The following is a 21,365-nucleotide window of genomic DNA, read 5'->3' as shown; positions in this document are numbered from 1 at the left end:
CAAAAATTCTACAGTTATTAAATAAAAATTTTGTCATTGTAATTCAACTGTAACTGTACTGTTATTTAAAGCCCCGTTGACAGACGAAATACATTTCCTTGGTTTTGAAATAGATTTAATATTAATTTTCAATTTGCTTAACTTGTATAACTATTATTGTTTGTTAGTATGAAATTATGCATTTCTTTTTTTTATTTTTAAAAACAATCTCTTGAAGTGATGTTATTATTTTGTATTACAGATCGTAAGTATGGTGGACGATGGCACTAGAAAAACTTTGAGTAAAATTCCTCTTTTAAAAACTAAAGCTGGTCCACGGGACAAAGAATTGTGGCCTATTCGTTTAAAAGAGGAATATCAAGCACTAATTCAAGTGAGCTGTTTTTGCTTTAATTTTTCTTTCTGAGCATTAGAGTGTTGTACTTAATTTTCAACTAAAACCAATTCGGTGAAACTTAGTACCAATTCGCACATATTTTTTGCTTGCAATATAAATATTGACAGTCTGGAAAGCTACTTGAGGATACTTCTGTGTCGTGATCTTCCACGCCAACTACAATCGCCAAGGTGATTTTGATGGTGATTGTAAACGGGAAATTTAAAACAAAACATATAGAGGTTTGCATGGGGGTGGTTACGAGGGGGTTATTTCGGTGTCTGTCGCGCCAACTGCAATCGCCTGGGTGCCAAATAAATTTTAAACTTGCAAGTTTTTTTAAAAATAAACATATGGATGTTTGCTTGTGGGTGGCTATGAGTTATACCTTCCGAGTTGGTCCTTATGTTTTTTTTTTAGTTTCTCTCGGGCCGCTACCCGGAAGTTGCAAGGACTTTGCAATTGTTCTGCTGCAAATCACAATACGAAAATCTTCCTGTTACGAGTTACACCCATCAGATTGTTCCCTTTCTGTGAATTTTTTTTCCAGTTTTTCGTTGCCTCTGCCCGGAAGTTGCCGAAACTCGGTGGTTATTCTGCCACAGAAATTTTCCTTACTCCTTTTCAGTGGTTGTAATGTACCTACTAATTTCTATTTTTTAAAACATTTCATTTTATTCTCCAAAAAATAGTATAATTCTTTTATTCATTTAAAGGTATATAATTACCTAATTATTGAGATTAATTCCATATCTGCTTTTATTCTACTGTCATTACCAAGACACCAAAATGTGTTTTGTAATTGAAAATTTATCTATATGTGGTCATGAATCAGGGGGGTCCAGATCTCCTCAATATTTGGGAAGTCGAAACCCAAAATTTTGAGAAAAAAATTATTTCTGTTTTATTTTCCATAAAAAATAATTATGTTTTTTACATAAAAGAAAATATTATGTAAAATTATTTATTATATATAAAAAACCAAAAATATTGAGCTAATTCAATAGATTTAAAGCTTTCAGTTTCATTAAAACAAATGGCTAGTTTCCTTTGCATTTTTTTACAAAAGCATATTTTGCAGAAAAAACGTATATGTATGTTTAATAGCACTATAAGGTAGTCCATCCCCCAATATATTTTGTCTGGCGACGCCGATAGCGGTGGCCACTAATTATACCTTCCAAGTATACCTGTTATTTATTTTAGTTTCTCAAATACCCCTAGCCTGTGAGGCATGTTTTAAATTGCTCAATCTTTTAAAATGTTAACAATCTTCTGACAACCGACTCTTTGAACAATGCAGCTCATAGTTTTCAACTGATATTATTACTCTTTATTTAATAGTAATAAATCTTTTATCAATATTTTTAATTCTGAAAGAAAAACGAGATAAATGGAACAAATTAAAAGTTTGTCTAATAATCAGATTCGATTTATCATATGTAAAAACTTAAGAATCTAATTAAATTTGAATTAAAATATTTTACTTCGCATAATCTTTTAATTAAAGGATTGTTTTAAATGTATTGGTATGATTATGATTTTTTATTATTTGATAATTTATTTATCTAATCCAGCAATAGTGGTGGTCTCTGTATAATTACATATAATTTAGTTTAATAAGAAAAAAACTATATTCAATTTAGTAATTTAATTTTAGTATACTGACAAAAAATGTAGATTTTGCTATTTTTTATGATTATTATTCAATTTATACTTTGCTTATTATACCTATATTTTTTATTCTAGTATGTACAAAATAACAAAGACAATGATAATGATTGGTTCAGATTAGAATCAAACAAAGATGGAACACAGTGGTTTGGAAAATGTTGGCATATTCATGAATTGATGAAGTATGAGTTTGCCATTGAGTTTGATGTAAGATGTTTATATTTTTGTCCTTCTACTTGATTTTGATTGAAGTTTTTCATTTTTATTAGAAATGTCTTAATTTATTATGAATAGCAATGTTTCTTTTTATTATTTATTTTTACGTTATACAAACAGAGTAACAATCTCAGAATAGATAATTTCCTTGATATTTCTAACACTTTGAATAAAATGTTACTGTAAGATGGAACACTTTAAATGAAATGTTGCTACAACCTTATTATTTTTAGAAATTGCATATTTCATAATTTCTGTTTTGACTGATATTGTAAAAATAGTAAATTTATTTAAATAAATAATTTTCAGGTCAAATTTTGTATTGAAAAGTAGTAGTATGATTATATTTATATAGATAGTGTGTGTAGTATGGTTATTGCTTGTCTTTAAAAAAAAAAATTTTTTTTTTTCCTTATGTAAAAAAATCTGTTTTAAGTTCAAATAGTTTTTTTATTTATCACTAATGACTTAAGTGATCAAAGAAAGTATTCATAGATAAGAGTGTTTATTAAAAATTAGTTTAGACTCTAAAAAGGCTACATGTGAAAAAAAAATTCTTTTCGTAATTGACTTTTGATTTATCTTTTAAAATTTAACTATCCTTTTTTTTTTTTTTTCCTTCCTCTTATGAATAAAAAAAAAAAAATTCTTATCTTACTAAAAATACAATTGATTATCAAATTAATTTAAACTGAATCTAAGTGTCTTTACAATTAAATATTGAGCATCTATAAAAATCAAAGATTTAGCTTAGTTTTTAAAACTCATATAATTTTCTTGCCTATTCTATTTGAAAATTATTGATTTAGTAAATGTTATTTACAATTAAATTTTTATATTTAGATTCCAGTAACATATCCAACTACTGCTCCTGAAATAGCAATTCCTGAGCTGGATGGAAAAACTGCAAAAATGTATAGGTAATACAAAAATCTATGGGGCACACATCTATGCCGTACTTAATAAATACAAGCTAGTCAATGTGTATTCGAATATGGCAATTTTTTTTTTTTATTTAAAATTCAAATTCCATATTTTTTTTGCTTGCTAAGAGTTATTTTTTTATGATAATGAATTTATATATTTTACTTGTATGATCACATATTTCCTAGTTAACAAATGATATATCTCTGACGTATGTTTTAATAATATACCTTTTTTAAAAATAAAGTAAATAAATGAAACATAGAGCACTATTATGGCTTTGTAAAGTTCAATCAAATTAGCCCATTAAAATTGTTGTTGAAAAGTTTTTTAAGGGTTAAAAAAAAGTTGGGAACTGTAAATAATTTAAAAAATATAGCTTTCTAGTCTACTTTTGTATACTGTTTGCTTCTACTGTAATTAAATAAAATAATAAATATCAAAAATACAATTTCCAAGAAACAGTTGAAAATGCTATTTTTCTCTAATAATTAAATAAAATAATAAATATCAAAAATACAATTTCCAAGAAACAGTTGAAAATGCTATTTTTCTCTTAACTTAATTCAAAAAAAATTTTCAAGAATTCTAGTTAAAATTAATGAGAGTATTTTCCTTTTTAACTTTCTAAGTGTACAGATAAACTTACTATGTTTATCAAGTTCTAAAGACAAGATTAAGATTTCAAGTAACAAAATATTTTTCTTGTGTAGTTTAAAATGGAGGATAGAAAAAGTGAAGCAAGATTTTTCATAATATTTTTTATAAATATTCCACTGTGCATAATGATTTCATATTTTCATAAGAATTTTTTTATGTATATTTTTTTCTTCATTTGTTTATAGTGTTTTAATTTGAAATATTGTTGGGAATTAACAGACTTGCAATTTATGAATTTAAGTTTTTGAAGTAAAGAAAATGCATATATAAATTTTTAGTTACTGTTTTAAAGCTGTGGATGGCTTTTAAACTTTTAAATACATATATTAAAGAGATGTTGCCATATTCTTTAAAATTTCTTTATAGATACTGTAAATAACTATGCAACTGATTTCTTCAATCATGATGTGAATAGTTTTTAAGCAATTTCCTGTGAATCGGTCTTAACGATAATGTCTAAATCAAAATAATTCTTATTTTAAATGAAGATGTAAGGCAGTTCAAAAAAAAGTATAATTTTTTAAAAATTTCTTTGGTGCCATTTTATTAAATATTTGTTTGCATAACTGCATCTGAAAAAAAATTTGCCTATGAGAGTCTTTCTTTTATGATTTTGTGATCCACTTAAAATTACTAAAAGATAGAATTGAATGAATAATGTTCTAATGAAAAGTTTGGTTTCAGATTTTATTTTTTTATTTATTTTGTTTTATAAAAATATGTACCTATTACATTGTATTAGCCTCTGTAGTAAGGAATAAATTTTAAACAATAAATTGAAAAATATTTTGTCCTGATTCTTAGCTTTTTGTTCTGGTGTTCCTGATTTATATATGTCAATGGAACTCAACATTTTTGGCAAATACAAATGCAGATATTAAAATTATTGATTTGAAATTTTCAATGATTTAGATTTTCTTTCCAACAGCTTTTTATTTTATGGTGATGAATGAATCTACTTTATTTTTATGGTGATGAATGGGGATGTCACAGGTCATTTATTATTCTCAGTAAATGAATAAATGTAGAGTGAAATTTGGTTTCAACTATGGATTCATTTTCTTCCTTATCTAATTTGAAAAATTATTAAATTCAATCAATGATGCGATAATCATATCATAGAATATTGAAATGTCAAGTTAATGGATCATCAAGTAAATTACTTTTGCATAAAACTGTTAAGGATCATATTAACTGTTTTTTTTTTTGTTTTTTTTTTGTCTCAAGATTATTGAAACTACTGATCAGTGTGCTCCTTTAATAAAATGGTAAAAGAAACTGTTAAAAATTTGTTCTACACTAAGTAATTCTGAAATTGAAAATATATTTTATTATTCTTTGGCAATAAAATTAGCCTTTAATAGAGAAAATTATACTTTTTATTTTGTTGCTTGTCTTTCTTGAAAGTAGTCTGGTTTATGTCTACTGTTCCAAAAAATATCCTGATTTTTTTTTATTGCTCTGTTAAGCCTGGATGTGTTTTCTATTAGTCTTCATCTTAAATTGCTTTATTTAGTATAACAGTTAGTTCATTTTGTATTTAACTGAAAAGAAAATTCTGATCTTTATAATCTTTAGTAGGGACTCAGATTTGTGTTTCAAAGTTCTGTATATTAAAAAAAAGTATGAAAGGTGAAGTAAAAAAAAGTTAAGAATACAATGAAATGTTTATGTTGAAAGTTGAAGTACTTTGTGAATGGGTAAACAAGTCACAGAAATCCTAAACTATTAGATGAATGCATAAAAAGTGGTTTTTCCAAATGATGGACCTTGACTTAGACTTGTAACTTTTTCTGGTTGATAAAAAAAAAAAAAATTAGACTTTTAGCTAAAATTTTCAGGGAGATAATTTAATGTTATTAGTTTTTATATTTTTAAAAAATTGATTGTTATGCCATTTTGTTTTGTTTTTGAAAGAGCCATTTTCAAGACCAAGAAAAGACCATTTGACACTACTTTTGGCAGAGTTTAATTTTATTCTTATTTTGTGGAGAAAATACTGAAAAAATTTTAAAATACTATGTGCCATTTCTTCCTTCGCAATAAAATGAGGATAGGTAATTTTTTGTTAGCAATTTATTGTTTGTTAAAGCTATTGTGTCATAGAATAATACTCTATCATCAAAGATTTATCAAGAGAAAAAATTAATAAAAGGAAACAAATGTGAGAGAAAGGACTCTTTAATAGCAAATATCCAATAACATTTGATTCTTTTTGTAAAAACAAATCTTTTCTAAAATTTTCTAAAGACTAAATTTTGTAGTAAAAATGTATTTATTTGGGTGAGTCCACTTCTTTTAGAACCCTTGATCTTAATAAATATCATTTTATAAAATATAGACTTGTAAGTTTTAGTAAATGAATGCTATTTTGTAATGATCAATATCATAAAATTTATTTAAGTAGTAGAATTTTTATTTTTACAATTTACTGTATTAGAGGTTAATATAAGAAAGAGTCAATATTATTTTTTTCTTTTTTTCAAATATTTTAATAAATTTCAAGGAACAAAATATGAAATTCAGGAATGTTAGTTTGAATTAAATCAGATAAAATTTTAAAATTGTGATGACCCAGTTTAATTTTTATAGTTATTTTGATGGGTTTAAACTTAGTAATAATATTATACACTTTTCTATCATCTGAATTCTCAAAATCATTATTAATATTCATGCCAAATGTATAGCTGTTTCTTTTATCTCTTTTTTAGAGGTGGTAAAATATGTTTAACTGATCATTTCAAACCACTTTGGGGAAGAAATGTTCCTAAATTCGGAATAGCTCATGCGATGGCCTTAGGAGTAAGTTGCATTTATCAATTTCTGTTGTATTTACATTTCCCCCCTTTATTTGTACATAATAAGTTCTGAATGATGTAAAAATATTTTTAAAGATATTGCTTTAGTTTTTTCCCTATCTATATACTTACACGAAAAATATTTTATGTTTTTACAGATGTTAGAAAAGGATTCTAAAAAATTCATTAATCTAAATCTAATAACCTTGGCAACAATTTTACCTTAGCCCCAATTGAGCTCAAAGTGAGTCCTATAAGAACATGTACCGAGAGACCAATATTGGGATACCTAGTTTCTTTAATATTGGTCCTAAAATGGCTTATATAAACCAATGTAGGGCCTATATTGGCTGAATAATGAATATAAAAGTTCAGGTTAATCTGACAATTCTATATAGGGCCGATATTGGTTGTAAAGTGACTGTAAAACATAGTAATTCGGACAATTCTATATAGGGCCGATACTGGTTGTAAAGTGGTTGTAAAACATAGGTTAAATCAGACAATTCTATATAGGGCCGATATTGGTTGTAAAGTGGCTTTAAAACATAGGGTGAGGGGCCGGGATAGCCTGGTCGGTAGGGTGCTGGGCCCATATCCAAGAGGTCGTGGGTTCGATCCTCGCCGGCCGAAGACTCCCCGTGTAGTAAATGGTGACTGATGCACGTTAAATCTGTCGAGTCTCAAAGTCCTCCATGTTCCCACAACAAATCAATACCTCTGGGGGTACTGATCCAGGAGTTTCCTTGTCTTCTGGATTGGTTCAAAATTACAAGGCTACGGAGTTGAACGTAAGTAGTCGTAAACCCATGAAATTGGGTCGGCTGTTCAACGACGGTTATAAAATAAAATAAAATAAAAAAAAACATAGGGTGAATCAGACTATTCTATATAGGGTCGATGTTGGTTGTAAAGTGGCTGTAAAACATAGGGTGAGTCGGAGAATTCTATATAGGGCCAATATCAGAAAAATAACAGCCCTTTGAACCCTTAATGAACCAAAATTAATGAATAGTGGTCCAATGAGGGCCCAAGTTAATTTGCGGCTAAGGAATATTTGACTATTTTTGTCTTTCTAAGTGTGCTTTTAAATCTTATTAGTTATATTAAGTTTTTTATTTTACTTTATTTATTTTATTAGCGGCGTTATTTTAAAATATGATACAAAATTATTAAAATGGTTTTATAGTAATGTTCTAAATGCATTTAACATTTATCGTTAATAAAAAATTTAAATTGACTTGTTGATTTTCTTATTTCAGTTGGGACCATGGTTAGCTGTTGAAATTCCAGATTTGATACAGAAAGGCATCATTGTTCACAAAGAAGGAGCTTCATCTACATGAAACTATTTATATGTATATGTTTATAGTCTGTGAATTTCTTGGGGGCTATTTTTTAATAAAATCAGTTGTTTCATTATTTATAATTTTCTTCATTATAAAATATAAACACATCTGATGATAATTTAAAAAAAAAACAACATGAATTACACATTGAAAAAAGATTTTAGTTCTAGCAATACCCCAAATTTTTCATTGTCTGCAAATTGAGATATAAAAAAGCTTAGAAACCACTTTGTTAAATAAATAATTTATGTTTTCGATCACTCTTAAAATACAGTAGATAACCTGTTTCCATAGCTGTACTCAAAACATGTCAACTGTATGAGACTTTTTTCGTAGCAGTATTACTGTTCATTGTTAAAGTGTCATCATATAATTTTATAAAATGTTAGTTTTGGTAATTATATTATTAACAGGAGTTAGCAAAAATAAAGAAACAATACATATTTGCTTCCTAAAAAGGTTGAACTTTGTTAATTATGGCTTGTCTATAAGTGGGACATCAAGAATTTATTAAGTAACATTTACATAGCAACATTATTTACCTAAGCAATTATAGATTAGGATTGATAACAGTCATAATCTTTTTTTGATTTCCAAAATTAAATCACGAAGATTGTAAATATGTTGGAATTTAAAATGTTCCTGTATAAAAGTTCTGTGGTAGTTGTTAAATAATTTTCTTGTCAATTCATGTATTTTTTAAAACTATGATGCATCAGCAAAACTCACAATTTTAGCCTCAGATATAAAGCTTCTCTGGAAAAAAAAATCAATTGCTAAAAAAATTTCGCTCTGAATTTGATGCTTTAGTATTTTACATACTTTATTCTGTATTGCAGAACGATGTGCCATGGTACTGTTACACAGTTCTGTAAAAAATCTTAACTGTTAGTTACATGAATGTGTCACACAAAACCATATCAAATCACAGCATCAACTGGTTCTGTAAACCATGCAGAACAATGAACATAGTAATAAATTTATAAAATAGAAATATTAGACTGCAATGCATGCATTGTCAAACTATCCCATGTACATTATGCAAAATTAAAAAACAAAATACTACCCTGAATAACTTTTGATCTAATAATCGGATTTTCACTTAATAGGACTCCACCGTAATGGTTTGATGGAGTGACTTCGAATATGCTATTAGCAACGAACCCAGGCACAAAAATTTTTTTCTCAGAATAAACGTACCTTTTTTGACGAATTCCTGACTCCCAAAGTATGGAGAGTAGCCGTAATCTGGGAAATATGGTTCCAATAGTTTTGTCAGGAGAGCGGTCGAAAGTTTGAAATCCCTTAATGTTAATTTTATTGTTTTTCGTACTTTGCATATTTCGAGAACTTTTCAGCGAATTGAAAAATTTTTGCACATAATAATGATATTCGTTTATAGAAAGATAATTCAAAGCAAAAAATAATTTTTAATAATTATTTATTACTTCATTCAATAATAATAGTCGAAAATACTTTGAATTGTAATATATAGAAATTTTTACATAAATTTAAAGAATGTAATTTTCTGAGGAAAAATACAAAATAGTTCCTGAGACATTGAATTTTAAATATTTGACTTTTTATTTTATCAACAAAAAAAAAGTCATAAATGAAAATAAAACAATAAACATGTATTATTTTTTTACTATATTTTTAGCAAATTAGTAAATGCAATAATATATTTTTATTATATGGGTTTGTAAACTGAGAATTTTATAGAAGCATAATGAACTGCAGTTGCAAATAAAACATAAATATTACATTTTATAATTTAGTTTATAATTAATAAACACATTACTAATTGAAAATTGCAACAACGCATTACTAATATAAACATCACAGAAGATTAAAGTCCTTGTAAATAAAAGCAAATGGTAAAACCGAACTAAGTATTTAAACAAAAAAATTTTAATTATTTTTTTGAGGGTAGTTTTTGTTTTTAAAAAAAACAAACCTTTTTATTTTTATATAACAAAGGAAGAAAAAATTCATTTGGAAACATTTTATTACATTTTCAATATATGTTGCGAGTATATTGAAAAAAAGCATGCATGTCTAAAATCGGACACCAGTAACTTTCAACTGATTGTTTACTAGATAATTTTTTTTCATAATTGGCTTAAAAAATTCGATTTTTAACCAGTTTGGTTAACAGTTCTCATAACTATATCTTACTGTGTAATGTAAATACGCGTGCAAGTAAATTTCGTTAATAGTTATCGAATGATTAAAAATTAAATCTTGATAGTTAAATCATATTTCCTTTATTATACCGTCATTTTAATAAAATATTTTTTAAATATTCTACGTTTAACTGAAGTTCTATTAATAAATATTATTAAAAAGCTAAGCTTTACATTAATCATTATATATCTGATCAATTGTCTCAAATTAATTTTAGAAACCTTTTTAAAATTTCGTTTAAAGAAATATAAAAATAAAAGCATGTTTTTATTTATCAACAATTATTATCTATTTAACAATATTTTGTTCGGTAGCTAATTATCGGATTCTTATTTATTTATTTATTTTTTTTTTTGCATTGTTACAGCATTTTTCAAAATAGTATTTTTAGTTTAGTTTGTCTCATGGTACAAATTTATAAAGAACATATAGGTTTACATATATTTGAGCTTAACCCATCGCGTCAGAATTGACGTCAAGGGAACTCTAAGCCATGGTCCGTCTACCATTGAGGATAATTTACAACAGCACTGTGATCGGTGCGAGCCGGGTGCGGAATTCGTATTAACCAGTTATCAATGGGATTCAAACTCGGGTCACCTCATTGGATTGCGAACGCTCTATTTCCTGAACCACTGTGGCTCTACTAAAGTGAATTTAGTATTTTGTAACCGTCGTTGAACAGCATACCCAAATTTGAGTTTACGAGTACCAATGTTTAACTCCGCAGCATTGTAACTTTGAACCCAATCCAAAAGACAAGGGAACTCCTGGAGGCATTGATTTGTTATGGGAGGACTTTGTGACTCTGACAAATTTAACGTGCAATTGGCATCATTTAATACATGGGGATTCCTCGGCCGGCTGGATTTGAACTCTCGTTCTCAGGAACGCCAGTCCAACGCCCTACCAACCAGGCTATTCCGGCTCCAATGAAGTAAATTGTATTTCATTTCATAACCGTCGTTGAACAGTTGACCTAATTTTTTGTTTTTACAGCTACTAATGTTGAACTCCGAAGTCTTGTAATTTTGAACCCAATCCGGTGGACAAGAGAACTCCTGGATTAAGTGTACGGAGAAATTTGCCTTCGTGAAGGACTTTTTGATGGAACTAACCCGCATTTGCGTTACATGGAGAGGAAAACCTCCCACTATTAGCCTGACGACAAGAAGACTCTAAGCCATGATCCGTCTACCACTGAGGATATTTTTGCGTCAGAACTGTGGTCGGTGCAAGCAAGATGCGGAATTTGTATCGACCAGCCATCGCTGGGATTCGAACCCGGCTCACCTCATAGAAAGCGAACGCTCTATCCCCTGCCCTAAGCCATCGAGGCTCACTGAAGTGAATTTTTAAAATCCTAGTTAGGAATTTGTTTATAAATTGCATAAAAACTGTTTCTTGTTGAGAGAATTCGATTGCAGATTTGTAATCGGCCACACTTAAATGTCCAAGATTCGTGCAAAAATCTCTTGCAACCGGAATTTTTTTTCTTAACCCTGCACAGTGGGACAAAATCAAAAAAATGCGGCCAAAATTAGAAAATTAACTTCAATGTTCTAAAAATTGACCACCTTCAGGTTTTTTGGGTAGCTGATTTCAAATATGAAGTCAAAATTTCAAAAAAACCAAATTGGCGGATCCAAAATGGCAGATGATTATAGAAAAAATTGTAAATAAATAAATAAAAATTACTTGCTAGTAGTTTTTGAGATCTTTGATTACAAATTTGTGGTTAATAATTTTCATAAATAAAGTAATGGATGTAAAATCGCAAATATTTATCAAAACAAATTTAAACTAAATAAATTGAATCAAAATATTTAAGATTGTTAATTACAAATTCGATTATCGAATTTAAAAAAAATAATGAATCTATTTTGCTAGATATAAAAAATTTTGAAAATGTTGTAACATAAATATTAATCTCAAGTTTATTTTTATAATTTTTTCATTAATTTTATCATTATTATAAAAATCAGCTAATTTTTTTTAATTCTTGAGTATATATACCAAACAAATGTACACATTTTTTTTTACCTCGGCAACGTAAGGCTTTTTTTATAGAGCACCCTAAAGTTACAATTTCATTGTACAGGGCAGAAATATGTAAATGGCTCTGGTATTAATAGTATTTTTATAAAATAATGAATTCATATATATCTTAGAAATAAATTTATCTATAAATCATGCATGGTTTTAATATTTTTATTTACTATAAGGATTTATCATATTAATAAAAATTTAACTGAAAAATTAAATTTTTTTGTTTCGACTTTGTTTTAATTTAATTGCTATGTCCATTAATAAACTAAAAAAACAAAATACACCGTCATATTCCTTGGACAATTTACTACAAAAAACCATGTTGATATTTTTTTTCTTCTTATAAATTAATTTTTTTATTTTTGACCACGAAAAATGATTTTTGTTCCACAGTGCCCTGTGTAATTCTAGATACATATAATTTTGGAGAGTAAAAGAGTATTGTAACCGAAATGCATATAAAATTGCATCTAAACCTCTACACAATGCTATCACTGCCTTTTTTCGATAAATTATTTCATTTAACTTAGTATGACATATTACCATGGTAGAGGGGTTGGACAAAATAATCGAAAAAATTTTTTTGAAACTTTTTTTGTTATCGCGGGCAGGGCTCCAGTTAAAAATAGAGCTGATAAACAAGTCCGAAAGTTACTTAAAAAAAATAATTTTTTTTTGTTTTGTTTAAGATAATTTCAATTTAGCAAATATATAGAAATAAATTTCGTTCGCACAAATAAGGGAGTAACTGCTACAGATATTGTTATTGGTCGAAGTTGAAAGCTTCATTGGAAATTTGAGAACTCAACTGAATTTAAAATCCCTGCAATGATATAAAGCCAATTAATTTTTCTAATAACAGTCAAAAAACAATTGACCCTTGTATTTTTTTTTTTGTTTTTTTGTTTTTTTTGCAATAGAGCACAACAGCAGAGCATCAGTTCTGGTTTGAGCACTCTAATTGTTGGCTAAAGGACTGAATTTTAATTTATAATAAACTCTACTTGGCGATAAAATTTTAATAAATACTGCTAGTAGCGATCACGCGAGCACGTTAGCATTAGCAAATACAATAGAAAAAAATACTAAGTTAGACTATTAGACGCCCTTGCTCTTTCCAGATTTATTAATAAATCACTTTCATTGTTAATATATTTTAATTTTTATGTAATAAAATTAATACAGGGTGTGCAGCCGAGAATTGACTGATTTCAAAGTTAAAAATCTTGGAAACTGAAGATGATAGAGGAATAAAACAATTTATTGTGAAATTAACTGTGAATGGACTGTGACTTTTATTTTTAAGTTACAAAAATTGCCAATAGACGGCGTTGCAATCCATCGATGATCAGTGTGCTCAGTTTCAGCACTGAAACGTGAAAGAAAGGACGGATTAGGAGGTACTCTGTTTCTGGTGATGGAATGAATATCTCAGATAAAATAACAGTCCTGTAGCACTTGTATTCTTTTCAAGAGCTTTTGTAATAAGATTTGTAATAATTTTCCCAGTTATTACAATGAATTTACCGTTTGTTTCATTCCTCTATCATCCATTGTTTTTGAGTTTTTTAATTTCAAAATCAGTCAGTCCTCTTTTGGGCAGCTTGTATATACTAACTATTATTTGAAAAATTAGAAAAAACGAAGAAAATTAATAAGTTTTATTAGCTGAGCGTAAGTTGCAAGTATATAGAACTCATAAAATAAGTTAAAATATTGAGAAAATATTGAAAATAATAAAGATTAATGACAAGAGAAGAAGAAAAATTATTAAAATGATATTATTTTTAAAAATATTTAATTTTTTTAATTTATTCGTAAAAAAACTTATTAAAGATCCGGAAAACAAAATAAAGAAAAGATATAATCTCTTCATCAGCTCACACGATTATATCCGCAAAAAGAAGTGCTTTCTAATATTGTATCAATATAGCTAAAGCAATACATATCAATACAATAGTGTGCGGAGTACTCAAAAGAAATTAAAATGAAAATAGAACACATTAAGCCAAAAAAAAAAAAAATATATATATATATATATATATATATTATAATAATAATAATAATAAAATAACAAAAAGTGTTCTTATTCAACAGCAACTAACAACAATAATACATACCTCTGAACGAAAAAAAAGTCAGTTTCGTTGTGGCAACGTGGAAAACAGCAAAAGCTGTAGGCTATGTTGGTATTGGCTGAACCCTACACTAAGAATAATAACATGAAAAAGGAAAGATTTCTTAAAATATGAAACCGATATTTTTTTTTTTTAAATAACTAAACTCGACACTTTTTTCGTTCAAAGGTATGTATAATGATTGCCGATGGCTGTCGATAAGTTATAATATTATATTTTTAATATATTATCTTTTTATCATATTTTTATTACATTATTTTCATTACATTATTTATATCTTTTTGTTATAATATATAATATATATAGACTTTTCGAATTCATTCCTTTATTTTTACATTTCCCCCCCCCCAACATTTTGGTGCTTTTGATGTCTACAACTATCTACTTACAAAGATTTATACATTTTTCAGAAGGTACTGTTATCATTAACCCCTTAACGCACAAAGTTTTTGAAAGAAAAAACCGGCCAAAAAAAGAAAGAAATGTAAAAAAACACACTTTAAAACAAGGTTTCCATTTGTTGCCGCTCCTGGTTCAACTTTTCTTTTGGTGAACAATTTCAATATACTGCGCTTTTGTTCCATGGGAAAAGGCTATATTTTATTCTTGAATAAATAAGTGTTGTCGCTTACAATCCTATGCAAATGATGAATATCAATAAAACGATTTTTTTTTCTTAGCTTTCACATTGTTATTTTCAATTATCGATTTTATTTGGGTGTGAAAAATTATAGCAGCATAAAATACAACGCAGCTCGAATTATCTCGAATGTGCACAGTTTGGCCTTTTTTTGCGAGCTCGAATTAACTCGAGCGCACCAGTTAAGGGGTTAAGTTTATGAAGATTTCTAGATTTGATTGAACATTTCTAGATAATACTAAACTTTGACATTCGAAACTATCTACACGTAGAAATAAAGGTACGGAAAAGAAACAATGTTAAATAAATTGATGCAAACTTAAAAGATTGCTCAGAAAAATTTATTAACAGTTTTACTTTAACGGGGTTCGTGCAGTAATGCCCGAAAGAATAAAAAGCAGTAACAAGTTTATGATTACGCTGAGCAAAATTTTTTTGTTCTAACTATTGTCTCAATGTTAAAACATCGGGAAAACTGATCTTATTTTAAGTGCTTTGTTATAAATATGCTGTGAGAACGCCAAATGAGTTAAATAATTTTTTTTCATCTCCCGAATACTGCTTAAAAGCGAATAAATTTCCTTGTAACTTTTTATTTTTTAATGACGGTAATTACCTTGTTCAAAACTGCTTTGTTCATTCTTATTACTTTGTCTGCATTTTTTCGTTTTATTTATTATTCCATTCACCTGGAAATAGTAATTGTATGAATGGTTTGATACGATACAAAAATAAGAATTGAAGCTGAAAATAAGAGTTGAAATGTATTCAAGTACCAAATCGAAAGTCTAATCGTAATAGTAATCAAGTACCAAATCTACATAAAAATTCCATACTGTAAGCAGAGGTCGAAGTCCTCGATTAAAATTTTAATAATGGTAAGAGAGTTATGATATTTTTCGTTTATTTTTGGATGAAGCGAGATATTTTAAATATCACGTTATGTTGATAACATATAAGTAATAATATTTGAAACTGAAAATGATTGTGGTGTTATTTATGTAAGTAAAATGAAAGTTAAATATTTTTTAAGCTTAAATATAAATTAAAAATATTTTTTTTATTTTATATTTTTAACCAATTTTTTAAATTTTTTATAGGAATCTTCGATCCCTGTGCATTTAGCAAATGTTAGAACAAGTTAATCTCAATCTTTGTACACTTAATGGTGTTGGAACTGAATTTATTTCGCCAATTATGATAAGTTGAACAATTTTAGGAAAAGTAATTCCCTGTACAACTTTAACTCTCTCCGGTCCAGTCTGGCAACACTTGTTCTAAAAAAAATTTTAAATCACTAAAATTTATTTCTAAACATCCACCGCTTCTTAAAAATCACCATTTTTTAAACAACATAGAATTTAAGTATATCATTTGAATTTTATTTAATTTTTAACCGTCGTTGAACAACCTACCCAATTTTGAGTTTATGAGTAGCAATGTTCAATTCCGTAATCTTGCAATTTTGAACCCATGCCAGAACACAAGGGTAACTTCTGGATCAAGTATTGGGAGAAAGTTGCCTTTGTGGATTACTTTTTGATGAAACTAATCGGCATTTGCGTAAAGTAGAGCGAAAAATTACGAAAACCTCCCATGGTTAGCACTCCCATGACGACTAGGGGACTGTAACCCATGATCCGTATACCACTGAGGATATTCTACGGCAATACTGCGGTTGGTGCGAGCCGGCTGTAGTTTTCAAATCAACCTGCAATTTGAACCTGGGACACCTCATTGGGAAGCGAGTTCTCTATCCCCTGAGCAACCACGTTTAATATCTCTCGAATTAGGATTACTTATTCTCTAATTTTAATATATTTGTGACAAGTTAACATAGGATTAAAATATTTCGGTCAATGACGCTTCACGCAAGTACAACCGAGATATGCGTAATTTCCAATGTTTCAATATTCTACGGTCGCACTTGGCAATAAGCTCCCCAGACTAAAATTTCCAATCAAAATTTTCTTTTATGGACGGAAAGGGTTAAAAAATGACCTTTAATTACAACAGAACAACACTATCAATTTTTCAGTTTAAACATTACACATTTTAAATGTTGCCATAATAAGAAAATGATATAATCGATATAAAATTTGTAAGAAACTTTTTTATAAGTACATAAAAGGATTCTAAGTTTGCTGCAACAAATTAGCCAATCATCTGCTTAATTTTCTTCCATTGACGTTTGAATTTAATTTCTTCCATTTACGGGAAAAATAAGCAATTTTAGAAGAAAAAAAAGCCTTTATTGCCCTTTTAGTTGCTTTATTTCAATTTTAAATTGGTACATTTAGGAAATAATCATGAATATTTAATTACGAACAATTTGGTTTCAATACATCCCCTAATACAGAATCTTAATTAGGAAAATACATGTCTTTCAATACATGTGATTGACAAATTAATTCATTGTATGAAATGTAAATCAGCTTCTAAATATTGTAGCGCCATTCAAACTTAAAATAAAGCCATTCCTAGTTTATTAATGGGTTTTCCTTTATTTGGGAACATTTATTCCTCCCTTCTGCCAGAACAAATTCGACCGCTTTTACTAATTTGAATCGAACAATTTACCATTCTCCAACTTGTGTGTCGAACAACAGTTGTGGAACATTCGTTTTGTTTTCCATTCCAAAGAGGCATGACACAAAGGCTCTTAAACCAGGGCTCATTTCCATTGCCTGGTTTCCAAAACCCTCGGCCTTTGAAGGTGCGGTTCGCATAAACGCGACGGAGCCCTTCAACTAAAATGGAAATAAACGCGGCGGGCTTTCCGCTAAATTCGTTACCAACGACGTGCGAGGGCCCTAATTTATTCAAATACATTCGACCCTGTCGAAATTTGCGCGAGGACTCTTTACTAGCCTCATTATCATTAAGTCGAATGTGTTTGGCAACAGTGTATGTCGTGTTTCCCGGCATGCATCTCGCTCAGCTTTGTATTCGATTGTAAATGCGAAAGAACTGTTCTTTTGAAGTTATCTTGTCCCTTGGTCTTTTCCTTTGCGAGACCTTTTGATCTAAGACGCTGTTGAAAGAGGACTCCACAAAGCTTCTTGTGAATTATTAGAACTGGGTTGTTGTCTTCTTATTTAACAGACTTTGAATTTGTTATTTTTACTTGGTCTCAAACTTTTGAAAAGAAAAGATGTAAGAGATTTGAAAAGGAACATTTTCTTCCAACAATTCACTTACTGCTATATTACTATAATTACAGTCGACATAGCAAAGTACGGTAAAAGAAATATTTTTACCAATCGTCTATTCAACAGTTTTTATCATTTGTCAGGCATAAATAATAGGAGCATAAAAACAAACTTATTTGTTTACGGTTTCCCAGGGTCTTATAATTTTCAAACAGCGATGAAGAAAATTAAACAAGCTTAGGTTTATAAATGTATTTGAGATCGCCATTTACCTAACAATTTTAAAGGATCAATATTTATTTAAGAAGTTCAAGATGTCGGGATTCGTACCTTTAAAGTGGTAGCTTAAAAAAATTGCTTAATAGGAGAGAGGGGCTAATATGAATATGGGGCTAGTGTAGAGAAATGAAATATTTCTGTCATTTATCTCACAAAATTTCACTGCTAATTTTGGCAGATAAGAATAAGTTTCATGATTAATTAGTAAATTAAAATAGAAAGTTTGTATTGGTGAAAAAGTAAATTCGAAACTTGCTTTTTAATTGCCATTTTGGACCATTTTTATTTATTGTTTTTGATAATAGGGGTTATGATATGAATGAATGGGCTTATTACTTATTTTAACTGGTCCCATTTAATTTACTCTCTTCTTTCTTCCTTTTTTTTTTCTTTTTCGGACCCACGTTCTATGAGATACAGCTAAAGTAGACGAAAACACCTTTAAAATGTTCATTAAAAAGTATGCATCCAAATTAGTTCATGTATCAGTCAAAATAAAAATAAGCGTTCAAATTTTAAGGAAAAAATACTATATTCAAAATAGTGATTAGTAAGCTTTTTTTCATTCACTCTAGCAACCCTCTTCCCCATTAACGTAAACTTACAACCACAAATTTTAAATTTGAAAGACTCTAGGGTAACCTGTTATTTTCAAACTGATTTTCACATTCACATTCATTAATTTACTAATTCATAAATACATCTATTCACCAATTATACTATTTACTGACTTAATAACTCACTTATTGGAACACTTTACCTCATTTTTCTTTTTTTTTTCTCCCCTTGTTAACTCGCTATCTCAAGAATCATTCATGGTAATGGATGCCATGGGGTGCACTGTCCATAAAAATATTAAATGGCGCTAGCTATTTTTTTTTTCATTAACAATTTTTTTGCAGACAAATATAGATTTATAAGCCCAATACTTGATCCAAGAGTTCCCTTGTCTTCTGGATTGGGTTAAAAATTACAAGGCTACGATGTTGAACATTAGTAGTCGTGAACAAAAAAAATAGGGTCGGTTGTTCAATGATGGTTATAAAATAAAATTCATTTTTGAAACATTTGTTAGATATAACTTATTATTTTTAATAAACAGAACAATAGTATTCACCAAATTATATTAATATAAATATTTTTTATTTCGATATAAAATTAAATATTGACAATTTTTACTTATTTATTTATTTGCGAAAAAGCTACTCACGTCAAAAATTATCATCTTAGCTTAAATGATAATTCCCTAAAAAAAATTTTTAACAATGTATTTTTTACAAAGTGTTGCGTAAGCTGATATCGGGGAAAGTCGTACTTTGCATAGGACACACAAGCCTGATTATATGGTTGTGCTTATAATAAATAAAATAATAAATATTAGCGAGGAATAATGTAAGTATTTGCTTTCACGCTAAATTGCTGGTCGTATAGAACAATATTAACCTATTAATTCTCGGCAACAGATATTTTCATTGGTGTAAAAATTAAGTTTACGAAGTAAATGGTAGTAAATAGATATTTTTCTTCTTTTTGTTGTTGCTATTGATTACTTTTGGAAAAGCACTGTAAGCTTATTTGCTTTTCGTTATGCATGCACATGTGATCTTATGTGCTCATTGCAAAGCAAAGTTTTTAAGTCCTTCTCAAGTAAAAAAACAGATAGTACAATTTAAGGAAAGACTGCGCAAAGGTACATCCAAGTAGCGGTGGGATTCGAACCCGCAAACTCCACGCAAGTAAAAATAGTCTAATGTTTGCAAAATTTACTTGTTATTTACCGTTTTTTGTAATTATTTCGGCGTGTTCGGAGCAGTTGGCATCTCTGTTAATATACTATGGTAGGTAGTAGGAGATATTTAATTTCTTTAAAATAAATGCTAATAATAAAGCATTTGTGAAATCGTTCTCTATACTTTATTTATTTTTTTGAATAAAAAAGGTATTATTTTTTTTGAAGGTTGCTAAATGATCGTGCATCTTTGTATTTATTTCGGGATTGCAGAACCGAGTTTCTGAATTATACGATCTGTGAACACGACAACTTGCATAGCATAAAATGCATGCTAAATTCTCATTATTTATGAAGGGGAGTGAGTGACTTGTGTTTCTTATTCCCTGAAGACTCTTTATTTGCATACAAAGAAGGTTGATTAAAAGGATTATCACCCCCTCGTTTGCTAGCAAAAGGAACAACCGTTTATTCTTGTTTGCATAAGTTTCTTTGACAAAAAAATTACTTTTATTGGTCTTTTCCGTATGCTTCACTATAATTACCAATTTGTGCGGTAGTTGAGGCAAAGTTTTCTTCGTGGAAAATTCTTATACTGTATAAATACTGGTTTTTAAAATTTGAAACAAGAGAAATTTGTTTTATCCCCTAAGACACATCAATAATTCTTACATGCGTTTGCGAACCCTGTTAGGCGTTTGTCATGGGCGAGCATTTTTCATTTAACCCGTTTTATCCCGACTTTTTATATTGAAGTGGCTTTATGAAAAAAGTGGTATAATATGTAATTCAACTAAATGGCTAATATCAACTATTTGTCACCATTTCAGTTCGAAATGTCCCTGCACCTTATAGTTATACATCCAGTGATAGAAACTTAAATCACTAATAAATTATGGTGGAAAGGAAACTTTAAATTCTCCGAGATAAAAGACAAAATTGAAATGATTGTCCTACCACAATATATGTTTTCGAAAAAGGAAACTGTCCTATATACATGACGCTGGGCACTAACAGGTTAATACGCTATTTGACAAACGTAAAATTTAAACGTTAACTGCAACGCTCGCTTTGATTTCCGTAAAGAAATTAGTGCGAACGCTAGTAATTATAGCCTTATAAACTTCGTTTTTCATCAAATTAATAGAAATTTTATTTTTTATAAAAAAAGAATAGAAAAAAAACTGGTAATCT

General features: G+C 28.6%; 1 protein-coding gene across 1 annotated transcript; it reads left to right on the top strand.

The window, feature by feature from the left end:
* Positions 1-23: 23 nt before the first annotated feature.
* Positions 24-8,070, top strand: Ufc1 (Ubiquitin-fold modifier conjugating enzyme 1). Its single transcript, XM_016068524.4, has 6 exons — positions 24-162; positions 242-373; positions 2,126-2,257; positions 3,110-3,186; positions 6,562-6,652; positions 7,911-8,070. The coding sequence occupies exons 2-6, from the start codon at positions 251-253 to the stop codon at positions 7,992-7,994; spliced, it is 507 nt and encodes a 168-aa protein (XP_015924010.1). The 5' UTR covers positions 24-162; positions 242-250; the 3' UTR covers positions 7,995-8,070.
* The last annotated feature ends 13,295 nt before the right edge of the window (positions 8,071-21,365 follow it).

The sequence above is a fragment of the Parasteatoda tepidariorum genome, chromosome 5 (assembly GCF_982258835.1).
Source record: "Parasteatoda tepidariorum strain Cologne lab strain chromosome 5, Ptep-v5.0, whole genome shotgun sequence".
Lineage (NCBI taxonomy): Eukaryota > Metazoa > Arthropoda > Arachnida > Araneae > Theridiidae > Parasteatoda > Parasteatoda tepidariorum.
Note: the sequence above shows the minus strand (reverse complement) of the source record. Positions and strands in the feature narration are given on the sequence as shown.

Bases quoted from the DNA above. Each gene is read 5' to 3' on its own strand.
- Ufc1 (XM_016068524.4), top strand. From the start codon at position 251: ATGGTGGACGATGGCACTAGAAAAACTTTGAGTAAAATTCCTCTTTTA. The intron at 2,258-3,109 runs GTAAGATGTTTA...TTTTATATTTAG, and splicing joins AGTTTGCCATTGAGTTTGAT to ATTCCAGTAACATATCCAAC. The intron at 6,653-7,910 runs GTAAGTTGCATT...TTCTTATTTCAG, and splicing joins CTCATGCGATGGCCTTAGGA to TTGGGACCATGGTTAGCTGT.